The 25,495-nt window shown below is 41.7% G+C and overlaps 6 protein-coding genes across 7 annotated transcripts; 5 read left to right on the top strand and 1 right to left on the bottom strand.

The window, feature by feature from the left end:
- The first annotated feature begins 2,915 nt into the window (after positions 1-2,915).
- On the top strand, positions 2,916-3,385 carry LOC130700832 (uncharacterized). Its single transcript, XM_057522822.1, has 2 exons — positions 2,916-3,009; positions 3,084-3,385. The coding sequence occupies exons 1-2, from the start codon at positions 2,958-2,960 to the stop codon at positions 3,320-3,322; spliced, it is 291 nt and encodes a 96-aa protein (XP_057378805.1). The 5' UTR covers positions 2,916-2,957; the 3' UTR covers positions 3,323-3,385.
- An 899-nt stretch (positions 3,386-4,284) lies between these two features.
- LOC130700866 (synaptic vesicle membrane protein VAT-1 homolog-like) lies at positions 4,285-7,307 on the top strand. The gene is made up of 12 exons (XM_057522847.2): positions 4,285-4,408; positions 4,480-4,652; positions 4,724-4,973; positions 5,031-5,169; positions 5,230-5,445; positions 5,503-5,808; positions 5,879-6,073; positions 6,137-6,518; positions 6,576-6,713; positions 6,775-6,864; positions 6,928-7,038; positions 7,171-7,307. Exons 2-12 carry the CDS (start codon positions 4,499-4,501, stop codon positions 7,179-7,181), a joined length of 1,992 nt encoding a protein of 663 aa, XP_057378830.1. The 5' UTR covers positions 4,285-4,408; positions 4,480-4,498; the 3' UTR covers positions 7,182-7,307.
- A 740-nt stretch (positions 7,308-8,047) lies between these two features.
- LOC130701813 (synaptic vesicle membrane protein VAT-1 homolog-like) lies at positions 8,048-9,310 on the top strand. Its single transcript, XM_059497301.1, has 6 exons — positions 8,048-8,108; positions 8,174-8,423; positions 8,479-8,617; positions 8,684-8,899; positions 8,957-9,256; positions 9,305-9,310. The coding sequence occupies exons 1-6, from the start codon at positions 8,048-8,050 to the stop codon at positions 9,308-9,310; spliced, it is 972 nt and encodes a 323-aa protein (XP_059353284.1).
- A 1,686-nt stretch (positions 9,311-10,996) lies between these two features.
- On the top strand, positions 10,997-12,642 carry LOC130700816 (upstream stimulatory factor 2-like). Of its 2 annotated transcripts, none has more exons than XM_057522813.2 (6): positions 10,997-11,246; positions 11,461-11,594; positions 11,659-11,781; positions 11,852-12,006; positions 12,071-12,202; positions 12,302-12,642. In XM_057522813.2, exons 1-6 carry the CDS (start codon positions 11,215-11,217, stop codon positions 12,479-12,481), a joined length of 756 nt encoding a protein of 251 aa, XP_057378796.1. In that variant the 5' UTR covers positions 10,997-11,214; the 3' UTR covers positions 12,482-12,642. The 2 variants fall into 2 exon arrangements, with proteins under 2 accessions (XP_057378796.1, XP_057378789.1); XM_057522806.2 differs by having other exon boundaries at positions 10,999-11,246; positions 12,299-12,642.
- A 164-nt stretch (positions 12,643-12,806) lies between these two features.
- Positions 12,807-15,111, bottom strand: LOC130700878 (kelch domain-containing protein 3-like). The gene is made up of 12 exons (XM_057522857.2): positions 14,988-15,111; positions 14,847-14,891; positions 14,504-14,615; positions 14,325-14,431; positions 14,012-14,263; positions 13,848-13,952; positions 13,673-13,781; positions 13,495-13,581; positions 13,299-13,407; positions 13,122-13,240; positions 12,978-13,056; positions 12,807-12,908 (listed from the first exon to the last, which is right to left on the bottom strand). The coding sequence occupies exons 2-12, from the start codon at positions 14,883-14,885 to the stop codon at positions 12,845-12,847; spliced, it is 1,182 nt and encodes a 393-aa protein (XP_057378840.1). The 5' UTR covers positions 14,886-14,891; positions 14,988-15,111; the 3' UTR covers positions 12,807-12,844.
- Positions 15,112-15,441: 330 nt separating this feature from the next.
- Positions 15,442-21,990, top strand: LOC130700843 (Fanconi anemia group M protein homolog). The gene is made up of 7 exons (XM_059497124.1): positions 15,442-15,952; positions 16,010-16,412; positions 16,472-20,038; positions 20,111-20,949; positions 21,023-21,268; positions 21,341-21,533; positions 21,772-21,990. Exons 1-7 carry the CDS (start codon positions 15,556-15,558, stop codon positions 21,866-21,868), a joined length of 5,742 nt encoding a protein of 1,913 aa, XP_059353107.1. The 5' UTR covers positions 15,442-15,555; the 3' UTR covers positions 21,869-21,990.
- Positions 21,991-25,495: the final 3,505 nt, after the last annotated feature.

The following is a 25,495-nucleotide window of genomic DNA, read 5'->3' as shown; positions in this document are numbered from 1 at the left end:
TAAAGAGTATGTCGTAAGAAACCATGTGAAATCACTTGCCTGAATAATTCGATATAACACAGTTTAATTTGTTTTCCTTCCAAAGCGGTTGATCTTAAAATTTTCCTTAATGGGCTTCAATCAATTCAGTAGCTCAGGTTTCGCCAGTGTTGCTAGCCGTTGTAAAGAGATACACGCATGTATACAGTATGATACAAGTAGCAAAAGGGAGGTGTGTAGCTAGAAGCCATACCGTGTTTCTATAGCAGGCTCTTGTTACATACAAGCAGGTCACCTCGGCGTGAGCCATAATAGACAAAGGGCATTAGACAAACGTTAGACTCAACGTGTTCTTGCGAATGCTTACCTAACCAGAGTTCAGCAAACCTTGCATACAACGATGATATGGCTATCGCAGACGGGTTGGTTACTGTAATGGCCAACTGCTGTGTACGGCGTAGTCTGGTGTTACATGAGTTTGGCTTGATGCATGTTATGACGAATTATATTGCAATCATAATGAGATCAAGCGCTTCTTAGATATACAATTTCTATCCAACAGCAAAATACAATGCACAAATAAAGTTTAATAAGTTACAACTAAGAGTGTAATTGGTGCTATAGTGTTCAGCAAGATAATGGTAGCTACCATCAGTGATAGTGTTATTATGAAAAGAAATTACTTGTCGATTTGAAAATCACGCATATATTTTGAATCACCACAAAAAATCAAATAAAGTTCATTAAACGATTTTACCTGAAATTCATTTTTAATAACTAAAAACGCGTCATGGTACAGGAGTCCCGCAACTTCTTATCAACGCAGTTTTCGTGCAAAAAATCAAGTATAAAGCACTTGCATGTGCCTCCCTCTGTTGGAGCCGTGGTGATCATCTCGTGATTCAGGTGTGGGTCCGCCGTTCACATCTCACGAGACCATCACGGTTCCCATGAGTAGAGTTTCCCTCTGGCGCGTCCTATGCTACGCTTTAGTGACGTTCTACTACCTCTGACTACGCTATTACGGAACCCTGCAACCGGCATTCGGCCTGTCGCAATGGCTAGCATTCACGTAGTGGGACATTGCGCGTCACATGCATTTCGGAAATACAAGCTCATGAAGAGTTAGGTTGACGAAAGCTAACCTAACTTTTTTCCTTTTTGTGTCTTTTAAGATCGGAGACTGGAAATCCATTTTTGCAACCCAATTTCTGTAGAAGTAGAACTCACGGATTCATCCATCGAACGGCAAACATTATCCGGAGTGACCATATCGCCATGATCACATCCGTTTCATTAAGGTTTCCTTTTGCTGCGTTCTACTTGCCATTTCGCAGTCTGGTGCGATGTGAATCAATTGAATGTATGGCCATGTTTGATGAACACTATTCACATCAGACTAAAGACGTCGAAGAGATATATCGTCATGGACATTGACTTGTCATCAAGAGTTATTTACAGTCGTCCGCGTATTCCGCCAAGGATATAGGGATCGCATTTTAGAACAAATGGATATCTGCCTTCCTAGAGATGACGCTTCTGCGAAAAGAAACAAAGCGGTCTGCTTCGTCTCAGATAAGGGTCAAAATAAGAAACGTATCGTTGGCGTTGTTGTTTCCAACCGATGTACCTGAAAATTCCCTTAAAGTCTGTGGATGGCGACGTTTGTTTTCAATGCACCGCAATCCCTAAAAAAAGAGGGCCACTGCTGATTTGCTGTCATAGAATTTTATCATTCAAAGTAAGTATTATGTTAAATAACTACTGACATTACATTAATTCATATTTTTAAAACGAGTGTCACCTGGTATTCCATTCTTCCTGTTGAAATTAAAAGAATCGTCCAAGAAACCCACTGAAATGATGGACGCTCCGATTCGTAAAGACCCGCCTTCTGCTGGCCAGAAGATACAGGAAAGTACGATCTATTTCTCATATTGACTAATTGGCTGTGCTTACAGTTGCCGTACTCCAATACTCCAATTAAGATGTCTTGTTTCATAATAGAGGCTAATGAAGCCGCTCAGGCTGGCCGTGATGCTGGCCAGCAAGTAAAAGGACAGGCCCAAAAATTCGGTCAGGGAATCAAGCAAACAGCTTATGATAGATCGACACAACCACAAGAGCACAGCAAAGGGATGCTGGACAAGATGAAAGATACCATATCCAATGCAGCTGACACGGTCAAAGGCAAAAGCAAAGGATTTATGGACAACGTCAAAGAAACATGTAGCAGAGGAAATTGAATCGATGCCTTATCTTAATGTATCCCTTGGCCTTTGCGAATGTTTCCCCAATTTCTGGAAATACATTCTTTATCAAACGAGAAATCAGACTTTCGTTTCTTCGTTTCGCAGTAAAAATATCATAAAAGCTTGACGACTACAGTTTTGTAGGTTCAGCTTATAAATAACAACAGACGCTACGGCAAGCATAAGCGTGATTTACTAAACGAACATGAAATCGAAAACCTCTTCGTGACCTCTGGTTTCTTATTCATGCAAAAACAATATCAGAATGCTGATAAACTTCTTTCCGCAAGGTTCCTTTTGTTAACAATGATTGATTGGTATGGTCTGCCGGAACAATGGATGTATTCATTTGTTATGTAAAATCTATATTTAATTGGGCGCTTATCTGTGTGGTGACATGCCATTCTTAATATTCTTTTCTGATAAAATTGAAAGCCCAAAAAACGTATGACTAGCGTTTTTCTATTTTTCCCATCATTCCGAAAAACCCATATGCTTGGTGACGTCTGTTTTCCAGTATTGGAAACCTATAAAAACGGTCGACTATGAATAGGTTGGTAGCACTCAACTTCCATCCGTTAGCGTGGAACGAACACAATTTGTATAACTTTAAAAGTAAGTACTATTTTGATGACCCTAACTATTATTGTATTTCCTTTTGATTTTTCTCCGATTCATTTCCTCTACTTGCAGATAAGCGAAGCGTTCAAGAGATCTGCTAGAATAATGGACACTGCTCGCGAAAACATCGCTTCTGCTGGCGAGAAAATTCAGCAAAGTACGACATGCGTGTTTATCTAATTGACATCAGTTATGGTTTTATTTACAATCTTTATCTGTTCCTAACTTCAGGCGCTGGTGACGCTGCACAAGCCGGTCGGGAAGCTGGACAACAGGCCAAAGGACAGGCCCAAGAGTTTGCTGAGGGCACGAGACAAACGGCCAGCGATACATCGCAACAAGCGCAGGAGCAAGGGCAAGGAATGCTAGGCAAGATGAAAGAGGGCATCTCCGATACAGCTGGCAAGGTACAGGAGAAAGGCAAAGGCATGGTGGAGAGCATCAAGGAAACATTCAGCAGAGGAAATTGAATTTGATTATGATTTCTATATGGAATATGTTTGCAACAGCTTCTGTGATGTGTACTTGTTAAAGAAGAATATAGCCTACAACACTTGTAATAAGAACATGATCGTACCGTTTCTTTAATACGTTAGTTCCAAAAGAACCCAATCTCACCATCTACAAGGGGTACCACCAACTGGCTTAGCAATAGGTAATCGGCTAACAGGGAGCCGGAGATAACAGATGTTGTCGAATGTTAATTTCATTCATATGCATCAATAGCTACTGACTTCGTAACGCTATAGATTTCAGATTGCATCTATCTACTTGTCATTACCCAAAGCGTCTACCTTAATGGGCATATAGCTTTATGAGAGAGACGATGACTCTTAATGTCCTTTTACTGTCGTCATCCAAAAATGTATTGAAGAGTTAAATATGTTGGTACATCCCAATCTACTGCGCATTGGATTTCATTGAAAATAGGTACGTACATAAATAGAAAAGGCGTCGGAAACCAAATTCCGGAAATGTACCAATGTACCCTTAGATAGCATTTCCGTTTATGACGCAGAACGTAATAATAAGGGACGACATAGTAACCATGACATTCCATATTTTGCTACTGTGTTTCCAACAAATTTTACCCCTTAGCTTATAGAAAGCGAATGATTTCTTAGAAAATAGGGCAGTACAGAAAAATAAGATAACGGCCAACGAATATGTGGCGTTCCTTTCGGTCATTTTACTTAGAATTCTAATCTTCGCAGTTTGTAGACTTGCCAATCGGGTTAGTATTAGACGTCTGCCGTGCGTCTTGTAACAAATTGGCCATAAAAAAAATGATAATTGGTATTTTACTCAAGATACCATACGATTTAATGCCACGCTATAGGAAAGTGAAAGTTCGTATCGCATTCTAAAGTAATTCTGCGCGAATAAGTTTATTAGGAAAATTTGTTTAACCCTAGTTCAACACAAAATCTGCTAGTTAGTTCGGTCAACGTTGACGCGTCTGTATAAAAACAAATCGTGTAACCCTTGGAGGACACAGTCTGCGCTTGGAAGTCTTCCTTAAAGGATCGTGAATATAAATAGCTTAAAGTGTCGCTGTAAGTCAACCTAAAATTATGCAAAAATTTGCCAGTGAATCGCATTAAATCTTTTAATATTTTTCTAAAAGGCGAAAGTTCATAAACAAAATGCTTGGAACGAATGAAAATCCGGCTAGTCTTTATCCGTCATTGACTCCTGAAACAGCCGAATCGACGTTAGGTGAAAATCCAGCGGTAATTCAAAATCCACCTGCAGGTCGTCAGCGCCAAGGGTCGATCAGTGAAGATGAGGAAATTCAAAGTAAGATTCTGCTGTTTTGTTGTTTATACTTTGCTGCGGGTATTTCATCTTGTGCAATATCGTTTTCTCAGAGGAGATGCAAGAACTGCGCCGAAGGGACGAGGAAGAATATCATCGTAAGCAACAGGAAGTAAGAAACAGGATTGATCTACATCTGCGGCAGAATGGAGGTGACCTTTCGCTTTTGTTGAGTCAACGCATTCCCAATGAAGTGAACTGCATCCAGCTCTCCAGTTTCGGAACCTCGAAAAATGTCCAGACCGCGAAGATACAACTACCACTTCCAATGAATAACGAAGTGCTTATACGAGCTCATTCCTGGTAACCCATAATGTTGATCCTTTATTACAGCATAATATTTCAAGGGTTTTTTATTAGCGGAGTGAGTTTCAATGACGTAATGACACGAAACGGAATGCTAGATAATTGGGTCCGTTCTCTAAAGCCACCTGTCGTTATGGGCAGTGAAGTTGCTGGTGAAATCATAGGACTTGGGAAAAACGTCACCGACTTCAATGTAAGGTTTTAGAGCTCTTATCTTAATCCGACCGTAATCTATTTTTATGTGCTACGCAAGTTGGGTGATCGAGTTCTGGCGCTACCGGAGCGCAAAGCCTGGAGTGAATACGTCGTCTGTCGTGCGGAGCACTGTTTCAAAATTCCCGATGAGATGAACTACCATGATGCTGTAGCTTTGACCGTCGATGGTATGGTAGCTTATTCATTGCTTTTCCCGATGGGCAATCTTTGCACTGGCAAAGCTGTTCTCCTACACCCGACACCAGGCGGATTGGTATATCTTTTCCCTGTAATATTTTGCCTTTCCTATATATTATTCTTCTTCTTATAGGGCACAATGGTGACTCAAATGGCTCGCTCAGTACCCAATACTCGAATTTTCAAAATAGCCATGAACAGAGAAGAAGGTGGACTAGGTGGCGAATCGGCCGATGAAGTGGTTCATTATATTGAACACGACGCTGATTATGTATCCGAGATTCGTCATAGTTCACCCCATGGCGTTGATCTAGTACTCGATTGCCAGTATCATAATAATTTCCAGCGAGATTTTAATCTGTTAAGACCAATGGGCAAGTACGTCCTGTTCGGAACTCACGCAGCCATCAACCGCGGATTCTTCGACAGCGCCAGATCTGTTGAGTTTTTAACGAAATTTAATGTCGTTTAACAGTGTTTGTAATCTTTTTTATTTGATTTCATGACAGTGGTGGGGCCAAGAAAGAATTTCTCCGTTGAAACTCTACGAGGAGAACAAGAGCGTCTGCGGTTTCAATCTACGCAATCTGCTGTACTTCCAGAAGGATCGTGCCTACGTTCACGAGCTATTCGAGAAGATCTGCAAAATGTGGGAAGACGGTCAAATTAAAGCAGTTTTTGATTGTGTGCTTCAATTCGATGACGTAAGCCAATTGCTATTCCATTACATCCTTGTAATTTATAACAATTTTTGCCCATCAAAGCAGTTCCCGGAAGCCTTGCAACGTATGCAAGAAAACGGGCAAGGTGGAAAGATCATTCTAGATCCAAGAATGACGAAGGCTGAATCATTACAGCAACGTGATTATTTCGTGCTGGCTGAAAAGAACGTGAAACAACGACGTTGGCAACAGAAACCTTTGCTACAAAGATTGGGTTTCCCCGAACCTGGAGACTTAGCGAAAGATAAGCCGTTGTCACCGGAAGAAGAACGTGTTAAACAACAAGAGCAAGAACAACAGCAACCTCATGGCTCAGGATTGATCCCGAATTTGTTTCCAGTAGGAGCCGGACGCGGCAGCGAAGGCCGCTCAACGTTCGAAACTCTTAAGGAGAAGTTAACTCCAAGCTTCTTGTCCAAAGAACCGGGTTCGTAGCAAAATATTAAATATCCATTTCAAGTAAATCTAAAATCTTGTTTCACAGAAGTAACCGGTGCGATCCCGCAATCAAATATCGAAACGACGCAACTTCCCGAAGCCGTTGTAGGAGCTCCAACCACCCAAGAAATGTTTCCCAATCTACCACAACCGCCACCAATTTCACCTTATTCAGTTGAAAACAGTAAGAGTGGTACATATCTTCCGTATTTTCATTTGCTTCATAAAAATGTGTAACATTTCAGTCCTATCGCACCTTTCTACGTCAACGGAACCCTCGTCTGTCACGCCATCCACGGAAGTGGGAGATCAACCCGTCTTGACCAAAGAAAAAGGTATTTGTGTATCCAGGTATGCTCGTGGAAGTTGATCCGAAACACACATTTTTCTTGATCTAGTTGAGCTGACGGTTCCATTGACCAAAACGGAACTGAGAGAACTGAAAGAAGATCTTCCAGGAGCAGTGACGGAAGAGAGTAAACGTGAACCAAGCTTCCTGGGAAAGCTCCGTGAGTTTCTTGCTTTTTCACGTTGAATTTGGTGGTCGTAAATCGCAAGTTTCTCTTCACTATAATTGCAGGGAAATGAAATATGTATGTGTTTGAATAATTGCTTTTTTATTGTTTGCGGATCATTTATAGGTAGTGAATAGAATTGGATGAACGAGAAATTCGCCAAATTCGCGCTATATTACAGATTTATCGTCACGTCGTTTGATTTTTAAAGATATTGCCTTTGTAGCCTGATTCGATTCAAAATAAACACTTTGTAAACATAACTTGAGCGTGTGGTTGTGCAGTTATTGTGTAGCTTCAGTTATATGTTCTGAGAATAAGGATGCATAACTACTGATACATGAACAGTTACGTCGAAAGAAGATCGGGCAATTCCAAATGGACTGTTTAGCAATGGGCTGGAATATTTGCTCAAGAGGGCGAAGATAAATTACGTCCAAAGTATAGCGAAATGAGTTTCAAACAAACTTTGCTTTCATGATCACTTGTATTCGGCTGATGGAATTTATGATCATGTTGAGCTGCATATGAGTTCCCTTGAGCGTCCCTTGTTTCAGAGAATAGCGTAATCGAAGAAACGGCGAGCCAATGATGAGGATTCCTTGATGTCCTAGTATTGCAATCTATTGTAGATTTGGGTGTGAAGCCGAATTGAATGATCGCTTAGTTTGTAGTGATGCGCTTAAACTTGCTCTAATTTTCTTTTGCTATATCCTTTACTAGACGTTCAGGCACTCAGCATTGGCATTTATGTAGAAAAAAAGGTAATTAAGGTAGACGTTCGATACCATAGAGACAGTCGTACCAAAATGCAAGAGTATTGTCAACGTTGAACTAGTAATATAAGTACCTGGGTCCTTTTCAGGCCAACGCAGTCCATCGTTGGTGACCAAAGCATCTTAGAGTTCCAAAAATCATATCGTAGTTGTATGTTATCAAAACTGTTTATTTGTTGTTTAATATCAAGGCACGTAATAACTTGGGTGAGCATTCTTCTTTTAACATGGACGAGCCAGAAAACGATCAGCAAGAAAGCTCTTTCTCCGCATCTGAAGCAATCGAGAGTAAGTCGTGCCATTATGAATTCTGATTTCATCCTGAACTCCTTTTATTTTTACATTTCCATCAGGAGAAATGCGAGAACTTCGTCGAAGAGATGAAGAAAAACGTCGTCGCATGAAGCACCTCGCCAAAAACAGAATCCGTCGACAGATGAAATATATAGGAGGCGACTTCTCTCTGTTATTGAATCAAGATGTGCCTTATGACGTCAAGTGCGTCCAGCTAATAGGTTTTGGTCTTAGCGATAACATCTGCACCGCAAAGATTCTAATGCCGCTACCGTCCGAACAAGAAGTTCTTATTCTTGCCCACTCTTGGTAATCAAATAATTTTTATTCCTAATGAACCCCAACAGTTATTTCCCTTTCGCAGCGGAGTTAATTATCACGATGTCTTAACACGCCACGGTGACTTGGACAAATGGGCCCGATCGTCAAGACTTCCCTTAGTTATGGGAAGCGAAGTAGCTGGAGAGGTTGTCGCACTCGGGAAAGACGTCACAGAATTTTGCGTAACTATTGTTTAAACAAGTGTGTCCGCTTAAAAACCTGTCACCGTTTACCTGCGTGCCATATAGTTGGGGGATCGAGTTATGGCTCTACCGGAACGAAATGCATGGTGTCAATACGTTGTTTGCCACGTGGATCTTTGTTTTAAAATTCCCGAAAAGATGAGCTATCACGAAGCTGTAGCTCTAACAGTTGATGGAATCGTAGCTCACAGTCTCCTTTTTCATATGGGCAATCTTAGCCCTGGCCAAGCTGTTCTCCTGCACTCGAATCCAGGTGGATTGGTAATTACAATGCTTATTCTTTTTTATTGAAATCTTAGTTAGCTTTATTTTTTATAGGATACAATGGTGACACAAATGGCTCGTACAGTACCCCATATCCGAATTTTCAAAGTCGCTACGCACAACGAAGAGGGACAATGTGACTCGGCTGACGAAACGGTCCATACTATTCAACGCAATACTGATTACATTTCTGAAATTCGCGAACATTCACCTCAGGGTGTTGATCTAGTTTTAGACAGGTATTTTGATGGTAATTTCCATCGCGATTTTAACCTGCTGAGACCTATGGGTAAATATGTTCTGTTCGGAGAACAAACATCGTTCTTCCGACAAGTGTTTGCAATGGCCAGATCGGTGAGTTTTAAATGGTTCCTTATGGCAGATCCGATTGTTTTATTAAAGACCTAACTGGTTTTGTCGTAGTGGTGGGGCCAAGACAACTTTTCTCCGTTGAAAATGTATGAAGAGAGCAAGGGCATTTGCGGTTTTAATCTGCGAAGCCTGTTGTATTTCCAAAAGAACCGTCGCTTCGTCCGCAATGCATTTGACAAAGTCTGCGAAATGTGGCAAGCTGGCCAAATAAGAGCCGTATTCAACTGTACCCTCCATTTTGATGACGTAAGTTGCTTATTACCAATAACGTACGTTTGAAACTAAGTTTCTTACTATTTCCAATATTTTGATGACCAGTATGCCGAAGCGTTACAACGTATTCGAAATCGTGAATCAGTTGGCAAAATTATCCTTGATGCAACAAAAATAAAAGAAGATTTGCTGTCCGACCGTGATTACTACTTGTTGGCAGAACAAAACGTGAAACACGGACAGCATACGAGAAACCGACTAGACGTCACTGGCAATAAAACACCTATGGAGGAAGAAGATGAGCACATAAAACAGCAAAAACATCAAGAACAGCAACGATGTTACGATTATTACGGTCCTGGTTGGGTGCCAAATTTTTTCCCTTTAGGAAATGTTTCTTTTTTTAGAACGGAAGAGGGCGAAGGCCCCCCATCCTATACCCTTCCTGAACCAGGTGCGTATTTCGCGGTAACGTGGAATTTGCCTCTTACTATTTTTGCCACTCGTTTATTATTTTGTTCTTCTCATCTCAATATTCAAACAAAACCTTCTTTCGGGAAAACCGTATCCTACATTCCGGCTCCAATGACGCACCCAGACGAGGAAGATCCACCTCCTGCTCCAACTGACGAAGCGAATGGTAACAACTCTCATACCCTAGCAAAGTTATTCGAAACGTTCTAAAGTTTTTGATAAAATTATTAAATCTTACTACCGTCGAACTTGGATGACAATGAACTGCTATTACCAAAGAAAACGGTATATTTTACTTCTTAGCATTACTTATCATGCAACTATGAGATTCTTTGCTTTGAATGCCTGCATGAAATTTAGATGAACCTCTTTCGTCAACAAGCAAAGAAGAGCGGCAATCTTCAAAGCAAGAAGTCCCCCAAAATTTATTCGAAGAGGAAGGGGAACAGCGACATGAACGTGGCATTATAGATAAGCTTTTTGAAGCATTTTCTCTTCGTCGTGAGTTTATCGTTTGATAAAACATTTTTTCCGAGTTTTTTTTATTAAAATGCATGTTTCAGTAGGGAAATCACTTAGCTAACCTTTTTTTATATTTTTCCCGGCAGGTACCAATGACTAAATATCGAACTGCTTCTCAGGCTTAGTTAAGGAATCCCAACGCCGCTTCTCAGCGAGGAGAACTAGTATTGTTATCACGTCAATTTTCATATTAATAACTAAACAGGGAAAAAGTGTTATATTGCAATTCATTGTTTTCTGTGTTTTGGAATTTACGCACGTAAATTCTTGTTTTTCAATCATGTTTTGTCTTTGTATACCGCATCGTACAACGAACTTAACAACTAAACTCAAATAATCTCCGTAACGGTCCAGTTTTAAACTACATGTGTGCGTCATTTGCGACTAAATATAACTCGCGCACAGTCTCACTATCAGAGCTCACATACCATTTTCGGCGGTTACGTTATTTTTTTAAACTACAGATGTCTCTGAGTTGGCTTGCCTTTCTCTTTCCCTCAAGTTCCCGAGTTTTCCGAGTCAAGTGGAAAACTAATGGGTGATTCGTTCAAGCTGATTGCAGCAGGGCTGGTCACCTGACTTGGCCGGATCCCCGTGACGTTTTCATTTTTCTTGGATGATTCAAATTTGAAAAATATTTATCACCGCGTGGTCTTTTTTTTTTGTTCTTTTTCCCGTTGTTTGAATTCGACTCCCACTCGGTTTGGGTTTTTTGTTTATACTTACCAGTCATGGACAGCCTTGACCAAGGAATTGGCAATAGGTACGTTTTAATCTCTTCGTCCATCCAAATAGGATTTTCATGATCGAGTAAGCTGGAACTTCTTGTGCTGTTTACCAATGCCTTGTAGTATTAAATAACACAGCAACTTTTAACTTCTAAGAATGTATTAGATCTCTCTTTATAAGAGGGATATGGATAAAAGGATTTTCCTCAGTTAAAGTGACTGATTCAATATTTTACTATCATTGTAAAGCCCCGACAAAGACAGTGGAGATGACCCCGAGATGTTGGCTGATGATAGAATTTTGGCACCTGGAATAACTATAGTTGAAGAAGAAGGAAGTCTTACTGCTGCCGATCTTGGTGGGAACCCTGTTCAAAATGAGAGTAAGTTATCATTCCAGTATAATTGCATGTGTGCTAATTGTACTAATTCCATTTTTTTTATTAGATGCTGTAATGTATAGGGTTATGCAAGTAGGTTCTTCTGGCGAAATGATAGAATTGCCTCAAATTGTTACTGGGAATTTCACATCTGGAACTGCTCAACCAGCGCTCATAAATCCCCTCAATAGTAAATCTGTTGTTATTTCAAACCAGGCCAAAATCATCATGTGTATGTTTATTGCATTACATCTGAGTAGCAGGACAGTTCTACATTGTTGGAGCACCACCAGACATGTTGACTGGAGGGACGCCACGTACAATCGCACCAAGAGGAAATGTCCCACCAGCTAATGTCCCAGTTAATAGAGATCCTCCTGCTTCAAGAACGACAGGGGCTGGGCATGGCGAACCCGTTAGTTATGCTTTATCATTAAAGTACGTTTTATCGACGACTGACGCAAGCTTGGCTTTTGCAGAGAGACGATCGACGCCGCGTAAGCCATAATGAAGTGGAGCGCCGCCGGAGAGACAAAATTAACAATTGGATCCTAAAATTGGGAAAAATTATGCCAGATTCCGTTCATAATGACGCAGGAAAAACTGGTCAGGTAAATAAACCAAAATAATTTTTCAAAACATTTTTTGTGTCCATCCCAAGGGGTATGGTCCCCTACTATTTCTCTTTATGGTTGTTTCTTGTGCAGCAGAGTAAAGGTGGAATCCTTTCAAAAGCCTGTGACTACATCACTGATATAAGAAATGCTAATCAACAATTAGCTGAAGCACTCCGCCAGTCGGAACATCACGTTGAAGAGTTACAGACAGAAAATGCTGCCTTGAGAAAAGAACTAGAACAGCTACACATGTCCGGAATCGGCAAGAGCTAAGATCGTAAAGGTTATGAATCATTTGTGTCGTTGGTAATTTGTTTTCGTTAATTTTTAACATGAATAGTGAATTCTGCGCGTATCGTCTGTATAAAATAGGACTGAATGTTTCGTTTTGATTCTGTGTCGATTAAGCAAGACAAAAATGTTGGTCGTTTGCATTTCTCACGGTTTCCGGTAATTGTTAATCTTTCCCCACTGCAATGTTTTAAAACTTCTGAACTGACCATCGGGGGAATTCTCCCATTCTCTTAAATGATTGTGAAATAATCGCTGTTCAATGTAATTTGTCGAACATGTCCTTGTACAATTTCAACCAGTCAAATAAGAAGGTAAAACAAATGGTTTAATACAAGACAAAGACTATCCCGCATTGTTTAAAGGCTTCGTCACGCTATTCGGCAGAGTCATGGCTCTAATTTCGAATCTAAATAGAAAACAACGTTGAATGGGATGCATACAAAATTAAAATAAGTTTTAGTGATATCGGGAATACCTGATGGATTCTGGTAAGGCTTCGACGTTAAGTTTGTGCTCTATAACGTTCGTGATGGCCATTGTCTTTAATGAAGGCGCTAGAATGCGTTGAAAATTGACAATGAAAAATAGATTTTTTTCCCTTTTAAATGCTTCGCTTTACCAAAATCTAGAACAAATAAATCATTGTGATCCATTAAGGGAGATTCGATTGGTTCCATTCCAGGGTAATCCTCACGTTGCTGGTTAGCGGTCGAATTGAGATTCAGATCTGGATGCGGACTGAGAACAACGACGATTAGAAGATAGTTAACTGAACATCGGGAAGTAAGGAATCAACCTTGTCCCACCAAACAGGAAGACTCGATCACCGATGACGCAACACGATTGCCGCCGTCTAGCACATGGGCCGTGACCTCTTGGTCTTACGACACACCAGCGACAATTTTCTACAACACAATTCGATAGCACACGTCGAACAAACATAAGTATGCGGGAAAGAAGACTACAGAAATCTTATTGACTTATATTCATACCTGGATCGTATCTTAACAGATCATTGTAATGCATCTGGGAAATACCATTGAATCCACCGAAAATAAAAAGATTACCCTTGTAGGTAACTAAAAACAAAATTAATTAATTAATGAGAGCAAATAAATTTAGAAATTTTTAAAAATAAAATAACACCACAAAAACTGATGCATTAGTTACATGCTGAATGGCTTCTCCTGCCAACAGGACGAAATCCTGTTACAGTCGGTCGATGCCATGTCTGCGCTCGAGTATCCAGAAACACAATTTGATCACAGTAAACTTCGTCCTGATAAGAGGGACAGACAATATGGATTTATTTCTCAGTAATTTTTCAAGACACATGGAAACTTACTCTAGAATGATGCGGACCAGATTGGTTACCACGACCACCAAAGATATACATGTAGTTGCCTATGGGTGTAGCTGAATGAAAGTCACGATAACTAGGCGGCTCTCCCTTATAAGATGAAAACGCGTTAACGCCGACTACGGTTGCAGAAACAAGACAAATGTTACTTTGGTCTTCACAAATCTCCATTCCATTGTTTTCAGATCTAGCATATGCACGTCTTGAGAAAATTGGTCGGTTTCTTCTTCATAACCTCCAAATACGTACATGCAATTATTAATTACGCAAGCGGAATGCCCATCCCTAGCTCCAGGGACCTCGCCACACACTTTTGGTTGTGACCACATGTGATTAGTCGTATCGAAACAGAATAATACATTGCAAGCCGCTTCATCATTCCGCCCACCCCAAATAAATACCTAAATATGCAAATGAACTTAGGAACAGCTAGTTGATAAATACTCTAAATTAATTGCCTACCAGATCATTTTGCACTACAGCAGTATGGCCATAACGCTGATATGGTACTAGATTATATTGAGGACTGCTACGCTCTGGGTTTTTTACTGCATTCCATCTGTAGTTAACTACTCCAAACCATTTAAAAAGAGGTTAATAGAAGGATAATCACATTTTCAGCTAACAATTACAAAACTTACCTGTGTTCAAAACATGAACATCCATGGGCCTCTTCAGTTTGTAGTCGTCACCAGTGCAGTAACCTCCAAATGAGAATATTTTATCATTTACAGGAACTGCAGCATGATTTACCTAGAACAAAATACAAAATAGTTCCATCAAAGTAAAGTATACACTAGAACTCAAATGAGGTTTGTGTTAGATTTGTGAGCAGTTGCCACTCAGGCAAAATAATTGTCTATTTTACCCACATTTATACTATAGTCACGGAACATGCATACTTCTAAACAAATGGTTTGGTAAAAATTTTCTTCAATTTCTTCACGTCATTTTCAAGTAGGATTACTGTATTTGGTAACTTACTCTGCGAGGACCTCCTTCGAGTCGGACCGTCCACGGCATCCCAACCTACTCAGAACATCAGGAATAAACTGAATTTCACTGAGCTTCACAGCTACATGATATGTTAAGCTTAAAACTTAGATTACAAATCAATAAACAAACCAGAAATGATTATTGCATTTGACAATTTACAAAATAAGGCACGAGAGTGTATTTTCACTCTCAATCAGATCGTCCTTCCACGAGACAAAATTTATCAACATTAGACACACCGAAAATTAAAGGATGGGATTTGGGAAGAGAAAGAGCAGACGACAAACAACGTTAACCTGGAGCTGTACCGCTGTGGCAGTCAGTGAGGATAGGCTAAGCCAACTAAGGGCTAACCAAACTGCAACAAATGTTCCATGGCTAAACCGTTGACACAGCGACGGCTATTTAAATAAGACAAATAAATTTTTTCGATCAGTTTGAAAACTGATGAAAAAAAAAAAAAAAAATATTTTTTTTAATGGCTTGAGTATGCCTTTTCTGATGTTAGATGCTACATTCCATTACAAGAGGGCTTTTCGTAGCAGACGAAAGCTATCATTTCAAATTAAACTGTTGCTTTTATCAGTTATCTTCAAAAGTATTTCTTGCCTCCACAAAATTACGGGGAAAAAAATATATATGTTGGCAATGAGAATTTATAAAAGTTAGTCTTCTTCTGTTTTGATTGCAATTGAGAATGAGTAAAAAACAACAAACGCTATTCCAGTCATGGCAAAATGGCACGAAAATCACTGAACCTAGTTTGTCGAGAAAAACAACGTCAGATGAAGATTTGATGGTGCTCGACAGTGATGAAGACGATGATTTACTACGAAAGGCTCTTGAAGAAAGCCTCCGAGAATATGAATCAAACTGTAAACCGAGTGTTCCGTCATTATCTCATTCATCATCTACTTCTGGATACTCAACAGAAGCACCTGCAGCTACTCTGGAAGAAAACTTGCCAGGATTTGATAACACTGCAGGAAATTCATGGATATACCCAACAAATAAACCAGTTCGGAAATATCAACGGGACATTGTGGAAACAAGTTTGTTTCACAATACTCTGGTCACCTTACCAACTGGATTGGGTAAGTTGCAATTCTATGTTGTGTTGCTTGAATGTTAATAATCAACTTTATTTTCAGGTAAAACTTTCATTGCAGCTGTTGTAATGTACAATTTCTTCAGATGGTATCCAAGAGGCAAAATAATTTTTATGGCTCCCACAAAACCACTAGTTGCTCAGCAAATCCAAGCTTGTTATGAGATCATGGGAATTCCCTTAGATGCTACAAGTGAGATGACTGGAGCAATGAACCCAGCTGATAGAAAAAAACAATGGAGAGAAAAACGAGTCTTTTTCCTCACGCCACAAGTTCTTACCAATGATATTAGCCGGGCCGCTTGTCCGGCCAATGAAGTCAAATGTTTGGTTCTTGATGAGGCCCACAAAGCATTGGGAAACTACGCTTATGTTCAAGTAGTGCAAGAACTGTGCAAACATGGAGCTATTTTCCGGATACTGGCGTTAAGTGCAACACCGGGTAGGTTATATGTGCCTATGTTACTTATCGGCAGAAAACTCATTGTCGTTTATTTATAGGTAGTGATATGAAAGCTATTCAACAAGTGATTGTAAATTTGCGCATTTCCCGAATTGAGCTGCGTAACGAAGAGTCACCTGATATAGTGCCTTATTGCCACAGCAGAAAAATCGACAAAGTAGTGGTGCCCTTAGGACCCGAGATCACCCAAGTGCGTGATGCATTTCTCAACATATTTGGCGTGTGTGCTCGGCGTTTGATGGAAGCAGGCGTTCTATTTTCAAAAGACATTGGTTCTCTAACCAAGTATATGCTACTACAATCACGTGATAAATTCCGTCAGAATCCGCCCGACAATTTTCCGCGTAGTCGCTCGGGGATGATAGAAGGAGATTTCGCCCTCTGCATTACGCTGACACATGCTCTAGAACTTCTCCTACAACATGGCATTCGTGGATTCTACAACTTTTTAGCTGGAAAGACGGACGCAGTTGATGGCGAAACGGGTCACAATCGAACCCGAACGGAGTTGCTTAAAGTGAATGGGTTCAGCCAAATGATGGAAGATCTCAAGTCTAAATTTGGCAGTGGCTGCCAAGTGGGTACTGCCGTCAGTCACCCGAAATTGACGAAATTAAAAGAAATCGTTTTAAAACATTTCCAGCAGGCTGAGAAAGAGAACAGACCTACCCGGGTGATGATTTTTAGTCAGTACCGTGACTCGGTTAACGAAATCGTCGCACTTCTTGAAGAGTACGCCCCTTTAATTAAAGCCATGAACTTTGTTGGCCACGGTAACAACACAACTGGTGGTAAAACGAAAGGATTTACGCAAGCTGATCAGATTCGCGTCATTAAACAGTTCACCGAAGGGAACTATAATACCCTAGTATCAACATGCGTCGGAGAAGAAGGACTGGACATAGGCGATGTTGACATGATCATCTGCTATGACGTTCACAAATCTCCTGTACGACTTGTCCAGAGATGCGGCCGCACTGGTAGAAAGCGTGACGGGCGAATTGTCATGTTGATGACAGAAGGCAAAGAGGAGCATGTGCATAATCAAAGCGTGTACCAGAAGAAGAACCTCCTTAAAAACATCGCTGATAACCCAAAGTTAAAAGAATTTCTTTTAACTCAAGAACCACGTCTCATTCCAAGGCATCTTTCGCCAAAGTGCCACGAAATGCCTATGCATGTCACGACCGCTTTCCCACCACCAACAAGCCGTCCACGAAAGTCTAACGTTCCTTCGGGAAGCGGCAATGTAGTCACAGGTCGAAAATCCAAAACAACCAAGTCCTACTACTTATCGGATACTGAAATGGACTACTGGGCGCAGAATTTCCAAACCGATCAACCCGTGCCGGTCCTCCCAGAATTAAATGCAAATGATTCCAGCAACGACAGGCAAGATGGCAAACCGCTACTGAGTCTGGACAAGTGGTTGCCATGGCAATGCACCCTTCAGCCCTATCACACGATCGGCCACTCAACGCTTACGAAAAATTATGTCAACATTCTTGAATACATCCAATCACAACGGGAGGATTCACACGAAAATCATCAACAGCAATTACAGATGGACACATCAGAAATTGTCGACGACGCCATTTCGTCTCCGACAGGACGATTATTAGATATTAGATCCGACGTTCTCTCGCCAAACGACATCGGACAGACGTTTTTACGAACTCCACAAGCTCTTGATTCGACAGCACGCCATTCTGGACTTTACAGCCAAGATTTCCTCGATTTATTTCAAAGAGTCCCCGTCGGAATCGATTGCGTAGATATCCCTAGTCCCCCGCCATTTTGCTTTGACGTGTCAACGGAGACGTCAACGTTAGGAACGACTTCATTCTCGAAGCCGTACCGTAAATCCGTCGAAACACCTCCAGAACTGTCTGCTCCAGTCTTAAAGAAATCTACAGCCAACTATATATGGGCGAAAGACATGTCATCCGATCGATCGCAGCGGCAAACTGTACAGACAAACGCTTCAATTAGTGACATAACAGTTGCACGATTGCCTTTCGTGGCTCCTTTTGCGTCATCGTCTACCAATTCCGTTCGCAAGCCCGGTGAAGGTTGTCGTACCTCTATGGAGTCGAACGTGAATGAAACAATCGCCATGCAAACGCCACCCAAATCTGAGCTTGAAACTTCCACTTTCTGTTTGGAACCATCACCTATTTTGTCTCAACGTCGGAAGAAAGGGCCTGTTAAAAGGTCATTAGGGTGGGCTGCTGCTGCACCGGCCAAACGACTCAAAATGGATGGGATTGCAAATGATCATAATTGGCAAGAAAATCAAGTCGATGTTGTGAAAAACAAAATTGCAGAAGAAGAAAAGTCAGAGGTACCCAAAATCACGATTCATGATCAAAGTATCTTATCAGTCACACAAATCGTAGATCTGTTTGGCACGTATGATGAGCCTGCAAATGAAGCAAACGCGACAAAGAACATAGTCCCGAATTTTGATTTGGAAGTGGATTTTCTCGATAGCTTTTCACCTTTACCCGATTCTCCGAAGTCTGTTAAAGAGGAGGTTATCACCACGGCTGTTGTCACACCGCTAAAAACAAATCAAGGCCCTTCGCTTCTGACAGAATCGCCCGTTTTTGATTTCTTGGACAACACTCCCTCCCCGTCACCGACTCGGCCAAAATCGAAAGTGGCAATCCAATTAGGTGTCACGTCGGAGTTTAAAGTACGAAACAACAAATCATCTGTGATACCTGAAGTGAACTTTTCCCTAGATTTCCCCGATAGTTGGGACGACGAAGATGTACTGCCACCGTCGCCTGTGGCACTACCTGCCCAGCCAAAAGCAAAGCCCCATCAGCCAACGAAGCCCACGCCCAAAGTATTGGACGTTCAGCTGCCACCACTAAATAGAACAGTGGCAATTGACTTGAAATCGGCTTGGGACGAAGGTTTTGAATTGAATTTGAGTGATTTGGAAGACATTGAATTGGTTGAGCAAGTTCACGAGCAACAGAAGACCGCAATGAAAAGGGGTAATCTGATTCCTGAGCAAAAGATCGAAAATACTAAAACTGCAACAAACAACAATGATCCCCAGAAGATTACCTCTGCACCCAACGTTAAAGACTCTAGCGGTATCAGACGAGAGCTCGATGATATTTTTGGGCCAGAAATCGATGACGATTCGATAGAGGTCGTTGAGAAACCAGCGCCCGTCAAACCAGTTACACCACCCGTCTTTATCATTGAATCCGATGAGGACATCGTTGAAGCTACTCCACCTAAACAAATACCTGACATTTCTGAAATCACTCCACTGAGACCCATCAATGTGCGCATAACGACAATGACAAGTGATGAAGACTCGCCTTTGGTTTGCCGAAAGCTAAACTCCAAGCGGAATCCCCTCATGACGCAGTCGACTCCCGTTGCTCAGAAAACGGAATCATCCGTCCGCCGTAAGCCATTGATCAAGCAAACTAAACAAGCAGGCTGCGCTTTCCTGGATGAAGAAGCTGAACTGTCACTTGTCGAAGGCTCCTGTTCTGGTGATGAACTTGAAGAGACAAACAACGGTGATAGGTATGAGGGCAGTTTCGTCGACGACCTAGGCACTCAAGCCGTTAATGAAACGTAAGTAGACGCAAAGCTTATGAATGGAGAAATAAGGGACCAGACTAATCTTTGTGTTAATTGTTATATCAGGATGAGGGCAGTTTACTTGGAAAGCGTAAAGAGTCCTGTGGCGCAACAGGGTTTCGTCTTCCGCCCACCGGCCAAGCAAATGAACCACAGTGATATCTACTCCCAGGCCGTCGTCGAACAGGACTCTGAATACGCGTTCGATTCATTTTGCGTCGACAGTGATGATGCCGAACAACTAGAAAAAACGACCAAGGAGGAGTCGCCTGTGTCGCAATTGCCAACTCGAGCCGCTCGAATACGAGCCCAAAGAATTCAATTGAATAGGCAACGTTCCACTTCGGCTGTTGTCCGGCCACGCAAGAGGATCGCTTATATGGATTCGTCCTCGGATGAGAGTGATGCTGGTCCTCCGCCGAAGAAATCGATCAAATCCGAAACGTCAGTTGCCCCACAGAGAGCCACACACGGGTCGAATTCAGCCACTAACAAAGGGCCACCGAGTCGGGTTGAACTTCCAACAAAGCCGTGCGATAAAAAGGACACTTTCCAGCGAGCCATTAACGTGACTAGTATGGTTCCGGCTACTGACCGAGCCGTATTTTTACCAACGGCCGGAAGCAGCGGCGCTGTAATGAAAAAACCTATTACAGTTGAGAGCAATAGTAGCGCCAGTTGTAGTAGTGTCAGTTCCAACAGCGTCACTAGTAGCATGGCCTCCACCCCTGTCCCTCTTTCGCCTTCTCGAACGTTGCTCATCAGTTCGAGACAGGTAGCTACGACCACCCAGATCATTTCTACCTTGCAAGTGAAACACCGTTGTGCCACGCATGTTTGCTCATTCGATGTGGCTGATTTCGTTCTTAGTTCCCAACTTGGCGTCGTCCGCAAATTGCATTCCGGTAGGTTCGAAGCTCATTTGTCTCTATTTCCCCAAACTGCTTTATTAACGATATCAATACATTTCCGTCGTAGAATTCACCAATGGATCGAGCCGGTGCAGATTACAGGATCAAGTCCGCCGCCTGATGGCGTTGTACGACAAGCCTTATTTGATTGTGGAAGCGGATCGGTCGGCAGCGAGAGATCCGCGGTTCAACAACGGTTGTCCGCTACCTGACGCATCATCCGTCATCTTCAAACCGAACACGCCATACTATTTGCAGACGCTAGCTACACTGGCCCAGACAGATCTATCCGTCTTGTATAGCGACTCGCAAGGTATGTTTTTGTTTTCTTCGATTTTCAAAGAGCATTTTGAAATGGTAATTTGATTCCATCCGACACTGATAGAACATACTGCCCGATTGTTGAATGACCTGGGTCGTCAAGAAACACTCAGAGGATTGTCTCTTCCGAGAATAGAAAGTCTAAACTCGAAACAGAATGATATTTTAAAGTTTCTGCAGCGCATCCCCGAGATCAACCCGGCCGTGGCTCTGCTCATGGCCTCTCAGTTTAGATCTCTTCGCGAGATCCTATGCAGGTTTGAAACGTCGAATAATATTCGCAACGCCCGAATGCTTCTTTGGCTTTACTCTCAGTTCTGCTTTCTTTCACAACCTATTTTACATCTAGCTTCCACCTCGTTCGCATTCAGTTGCGTATTCTAAATTTTTCCAATAACATGGAAATCTTCCCTTTCGTACTTACCGCTTTCGCCCTAGTTTCGTAATGTGGCCGGCAAATAATGCGTTTATTTCTATTTGTATTTGTTATTGCAGTTCCGTCGAAATGCTTACGCAGCGGTGTAAAATCACTGCCGGTAAAGCCCGGAATATCGCCCAAGCCTTTCGGGTCAACCAGGCACCGTCTAGATGATGGCTTTATCGTGCCTCAGTAGCCTTAAAGTATAGACCCGAAATGATTCAATATTGCTGTGATATATGTAGCATTCCTCATCGGCTGTTACTTTATAAAACATGGATACGTGTTGATTGCTACGTTTACCTAAAGGATGCCTTTTTTACGTGGAAACTTCGAATTTTAATGATGGGAAGAATGAAATCATTAATTGTCTTAATTATTATTACTATTATTTATTTGTATTTTTTTTTTGTTTCGGTAATATTTTGTGATTCTTTTGATACGGAAGTCACACGTCATTCCGGCGGTTCACGCGTGAAAGCATTTCAATACATCCACATTTACGTGTTGTGTGTTTTTCCTGTTTTTGTTTCTTTCGTGTTCCACCTAACAATTTTGTGTTACCTATATCGACGTAAGGATGCGATCGTTATGCATTTCGTTTGGCAAGCGGAGCTAATGGCATGTCGACAAAGAATTTGCATGTCCTGCAAGTATTTAAAACAAAGCTACCACCGTGTTCTCAAAGCAACGACACAATCCATGGTACCACTCAAATTGCCGCCCTTTTCTAAAACGAGGATTTCATTTCACCAATATGTAGTTAACAACGAAAAGCAAAGGAGGCTGAAGGGGTCGCTAGGTAATGGCCGAGCGCAGGGCACTTGAATGTGCTGCTTTCAATTCTCGTTACTGGTGATCGTGAGCAACCAATAGCAAAGTCCATCGTTTTCCCCAAGACATTGGAGACGAATCGTGGAGTCTTCGAGTTGCATCTCTCTGGTGACACGTGGACGTCAACTTGATCGCTTCAAGTGCACAATCGACGGTACTTGTCCTTTTTTTTATATTGATAACTACCATCCGTAGCTACCGGAAATCTTACGTAAAAACTGTAATGAAATAAAGATTTTGCTTTGTAAATCGGTATCTATGACTACACTTGGAGTGATCGGATGAATTTTGCGACGTCGTGCGTGAACAGCTAGTAAAAATCTTGTAACGATTCGAAGACGAACACGATAGCCCTGAAAAGCGATGCAACTCATTGGATGTGATAAGATCCTCTCGTGAGTTGAGGCAGCTGTCGTTTGGATGATGTTCATCCTTTTCCTCGTTCGTTTCCCGTCGAGCCCGTCGTCGAGGAAACTGGATACCGTAGTTTGAACAGCAAGCATATAGACGATATCGACAGTATCTATTTAGACCAGGCCATCAAAGAGGACGTCTGAAAACTTCGCAAAAGAGAACGCAAGTGCGACGCGTCCAACATCGAGGGATTGGATAATCAAGTGAAAGAGTGCGCCATAGGGATGTTTCTCTAAATACAAATGAGCGACGCAGTAACGAATACACAGTAAGCAATATCGACGTCATTATCTACCGCATTAAACCTGTATAGCGCCTGTGATTGGATTTGGGGCGCAGAATCAAGTCAACAGAGAAATCTGGCAGATCGTCTTTTTTTCATTTCTTCTTTAGAAAAGAATCAACTTGTATGTACGTCGCTATACAGAGAAGTTCTACACGTCTCGCCATCTCACACGACCAAAAATGGAGGGTGGACCGGACACGCCATTGGCAGACCGAGCCAATCTCTGTTTGCAATGGCAGGGTGAAAAAAGAAGGAAAAGACGTTTGGAGAAAATCTTAGACGTCCCACTTTTTTTTTTTTGGGGGGGGGGGATATCTTTGGCTCTACATCAAACTCGTGGCTCGTCTGGTGTAGAATACAGTACGACTTATACACACGTGAATACCTCATGGCCGGGACGCCGGGTGTAATTGGTTTCTTTCAGCAATATCCGAGACGCTTCTGTCTCATGGGCGAGTAGGTGGACGGAATCTCGCGTCGTACTCGCGAATGTACTCTCGTTTTTTTTTCCTGTCGGCTTAGCTTGACTCGTAACTTCTGATTCTGACCGTCTGTAAAAAGAACCTTTGATGCCAACTGTCTCATTTTTTTTCTTTTCTATATCGATATGTTCTTCCCTTTTACGAAACAAAATCACTTGCCTTTACTGTTACATACGCGCAGGGTGTGCACGAAGGTTTACAAAACAATCAAGTATTTTCCCATGATGCAAGTCTACCATGTTAAAGTCTAACAGAGTTCAAATCATCAAAAATACAGCGGCTGAATTACGTAGAACTTGGAGAACGTGGGACGATAATAACAAAGACCAACCAATAATTGGATGTCATTTATTCACGAAGTAATCCAGAGCCACACAACGGTCCCGTGTTCCCGTGCTTCTTGTTCTTTGCTCGCAGCTAGAGCAAAGATTAAAACAACGGAAGAGAGACACAGAGGTATGATTATCAAATAAACAAAACTCGTGTTCGGGGAAAAAGAAAAGTTATTAAAAAATGTGGAAAGCGGCAGCGAGAGACGGAAACTTGTTGTTAAGAAATGAAACAGAGCAGAAATGGAGCAACAGATAGGATGAATCTGAATTGCTTTCAGGAAAACTTTGGAGAGGCTTAAAAATTTGCCCGATTTTCTCGAAGAGATTAATACAACCGCCATCCCCTCACAAATTCCACACGAAAAATCCTGCCGAAATTACAAATAACCTCCTCACCTGCTTAATTAGTTTTGTTGCATAGGTGAAACTTGAAACGGCCACAGTTCGTAGATCCCAAATCTAAAATATTCAAATTCCAACGTATAAACCTAAGTTGGAAGTTGGAAGGTTGTTAGGGACGCAGTGCTCTTCAACTTTTCACACACGTCGTCTATTATTCATTTTGTGATAACACCACCCGCTTCAACCATCACGCAGATGCAGAACGTTCCATGTAGCAAAGGATTCCAGCCAGAGAAAAGAATCAAACGGCACCAAAAGTCTTGTGTAAGATGCTAACATTGCTGTTTTTTCTGATACATAAGTAGAACTTAACGGATATGTCAAAAATAAAGACAACGAAAGCCATCAAAGATTGAAAGTGCCTGCATGCAAAAGAAAAAACCATAAAGTGTTAGTGCAGTCGCTCCTACGAAACATAAACAATGCACGAGAGCCCGAAGCAGCCCATGATCTTCGTACGTCTGTTAGTAGTTGTACATGAATTTTTGAAAGAGCACATGCACATTTACTTTCTGAGTCTTACGGAATCGTCTTCCCCGTTTCCATCGTTGCTACGAATGGATTTACTTAAATGATAAAGAAGATCCTTAAACGGACGCTGGAGGAAAGAGATTTTATTAAATGGCAAGTAACTAAACGCTATACTTTCAAGGAGATTTCCTGTTACCAGGCTAAAGGAATAAAAATACGAAAAGAGATAGCAAAGGTATAAGAGCAAAAGGAGACAGAGAAATGGTGAAAAGAGCAGGCAGCAGTAGGCGGCTTCGTGTCAGGTTCTGGCTTGGAGATCACCCGAGACGTGCCCGAGATTAAATGACGGGGACTGGAGAGTGAACAAACGAAAACGAGAAGGAGAGTGAGAGAGAGAGAGAGTGGGAGAGAGAGAGAAAGAGAGAGAGCTATAGCGAGATGCGCTCTTAAAAGCAATCAATAACCACTGTGCCGCACACTCACGCATAGACGAGCGCTCGAGTGTCGCCCGCGTTGTCTTCTCCCTCGTCTCGGTTCACTCCTCTCTCTTCTATTTCTTATACTTTAGCTCCACTCTACT

The sequence above is a fragment of the Daphnia carinata genome, chromosome 10 (genome assembly GCF_022539665.2).
Source record: "Daphnia carinata strain CSIRO-1 chromosome 10, CSIRO_AGI_Dcar_HiC_V3, whole genome shotgun sequence".
Taxonomy (NCBI): domain Eukaryota; kingdom Metazoa; phylum Arthropoda; class Branchiopoda; order Diplostraca; family Daphniidae; genus Daphnia; species Daphnia carinata.
The sequence above is the reverse complement of the archived record's forward strand: the minus strand, read 5'-3'. Positions and strand labels throughout refer to the sequence as shown.

Coding starts and splice junctions, on each gene's coding strand:
- LOC130700832 (XM_057522822.1), top strand. CDS start 2,958: ATGGACACTGCTCGCGAAAACATCGCTTCTGCTGGCGAGAAAATTCAG. Junction 3,010..3,083: donor TGGCGAGAAAATTCAGCAAA/GTACGACATGCG, acceptor TCCTAACTTCAG/GCGCTGGTGACGCTGCACAA.
- LOC130700866 (XM_057522847.2), top strand. CDS start 4,499: ATGCTTGGAACGAATGAAAATCCGGCTAGTCTTTATCCGTCATTGACT. Junction 4,653..4,723: donor TGAAGATGAGGAAATTCAAA/GTAAGATTCTGC, acceptor TCGTTTTCTCAG/AGGAGATGCAAGAACTGCGC. Junction 5,170..5,229: donor AAAACGTCACCGACTTCAAT/GTAAGGTTTTAG, acceptor GTGCTACGCAAG/TTGGGTGATCGAGTTCTGGC.
- LOC130701813 (XM_059497301.1), top strand. CDS start 8,048: ATGGACGAGCCAGAAAACGATCAGCAAGAAAGCTCTTTCTCCGCATCT. Junction 8,424..8,478: donor CTTATTCTTGCCCACTCTTG/GTAATCAAATAA, acceptor TCCCTTTCGCAG/CGGAGTTAATTATCACGATG. Junction 8,618..8,683: donor AAGACGTCACAGAATTTTGC/GTAACTATTGTT, acceptor CGTGCCATATAG/TTGGGGGATCGAGTTATGGC.
- LOC130700816 (XM_057522806.2), top strand. CDS start 11,215: ATGGACAGCCTTGACCAAGGAATTGGCAATAG. Junction 12,007..12,070: donor GGGCTGGGCATGGCGAACCC/GTTAGTTATGCT, acceptor TGGCTTTTGCAG/AGAGACGATCGACGCCGCGT. Junction 12,203..12,298: donor ACGCAGGAAAAACTGGTCAG/GTAAATAAACCA, acceptor TTTCTTGTGCAG/CAGAGTAAAGGTGGAATCCT.
- LOC130700878 (XM_057522857.2), bottom strand. CDS start 14,885: ATGCCGTGGACGGTCCGACTCGAAGGAGGTCCTCGCAGA. Junction 14,264..14,324: donor CTGTAGTGCAAAATGATCTG/GTAGGCAATTAA, acceptor TTGCATATTTAG/GTATTTATTTGGGGTGGGCG. Junction 13,953..14,011: donor GGAGATTTGTGAAGACCAAA/GTAACATTTGTC, acceptor TCATCTTATAAG/GGAGAGCCGCCTAGTTATCG.
- LOC130700843 (XM_059497124.1), top strand. CDS start 15,556: ATGAGTAAAAAACAACAAACGCTATTCCAGTCATGGCAAAATGGCACG. Junction 15,953..16,009: donor CACCTTACCAACTGGATTGG/GTAAGTTGCAAT, acceptor CTTTATTTTCAG/GTAAAACTTTCATTGCAGCT. Junction 20,039..20,110: donor ACTCAAGCCGTTAATGAAAC/GTAAGTAGACGC, acceptor TTGTTATATCAG/GATGAGGGCAGTTTACTTGG.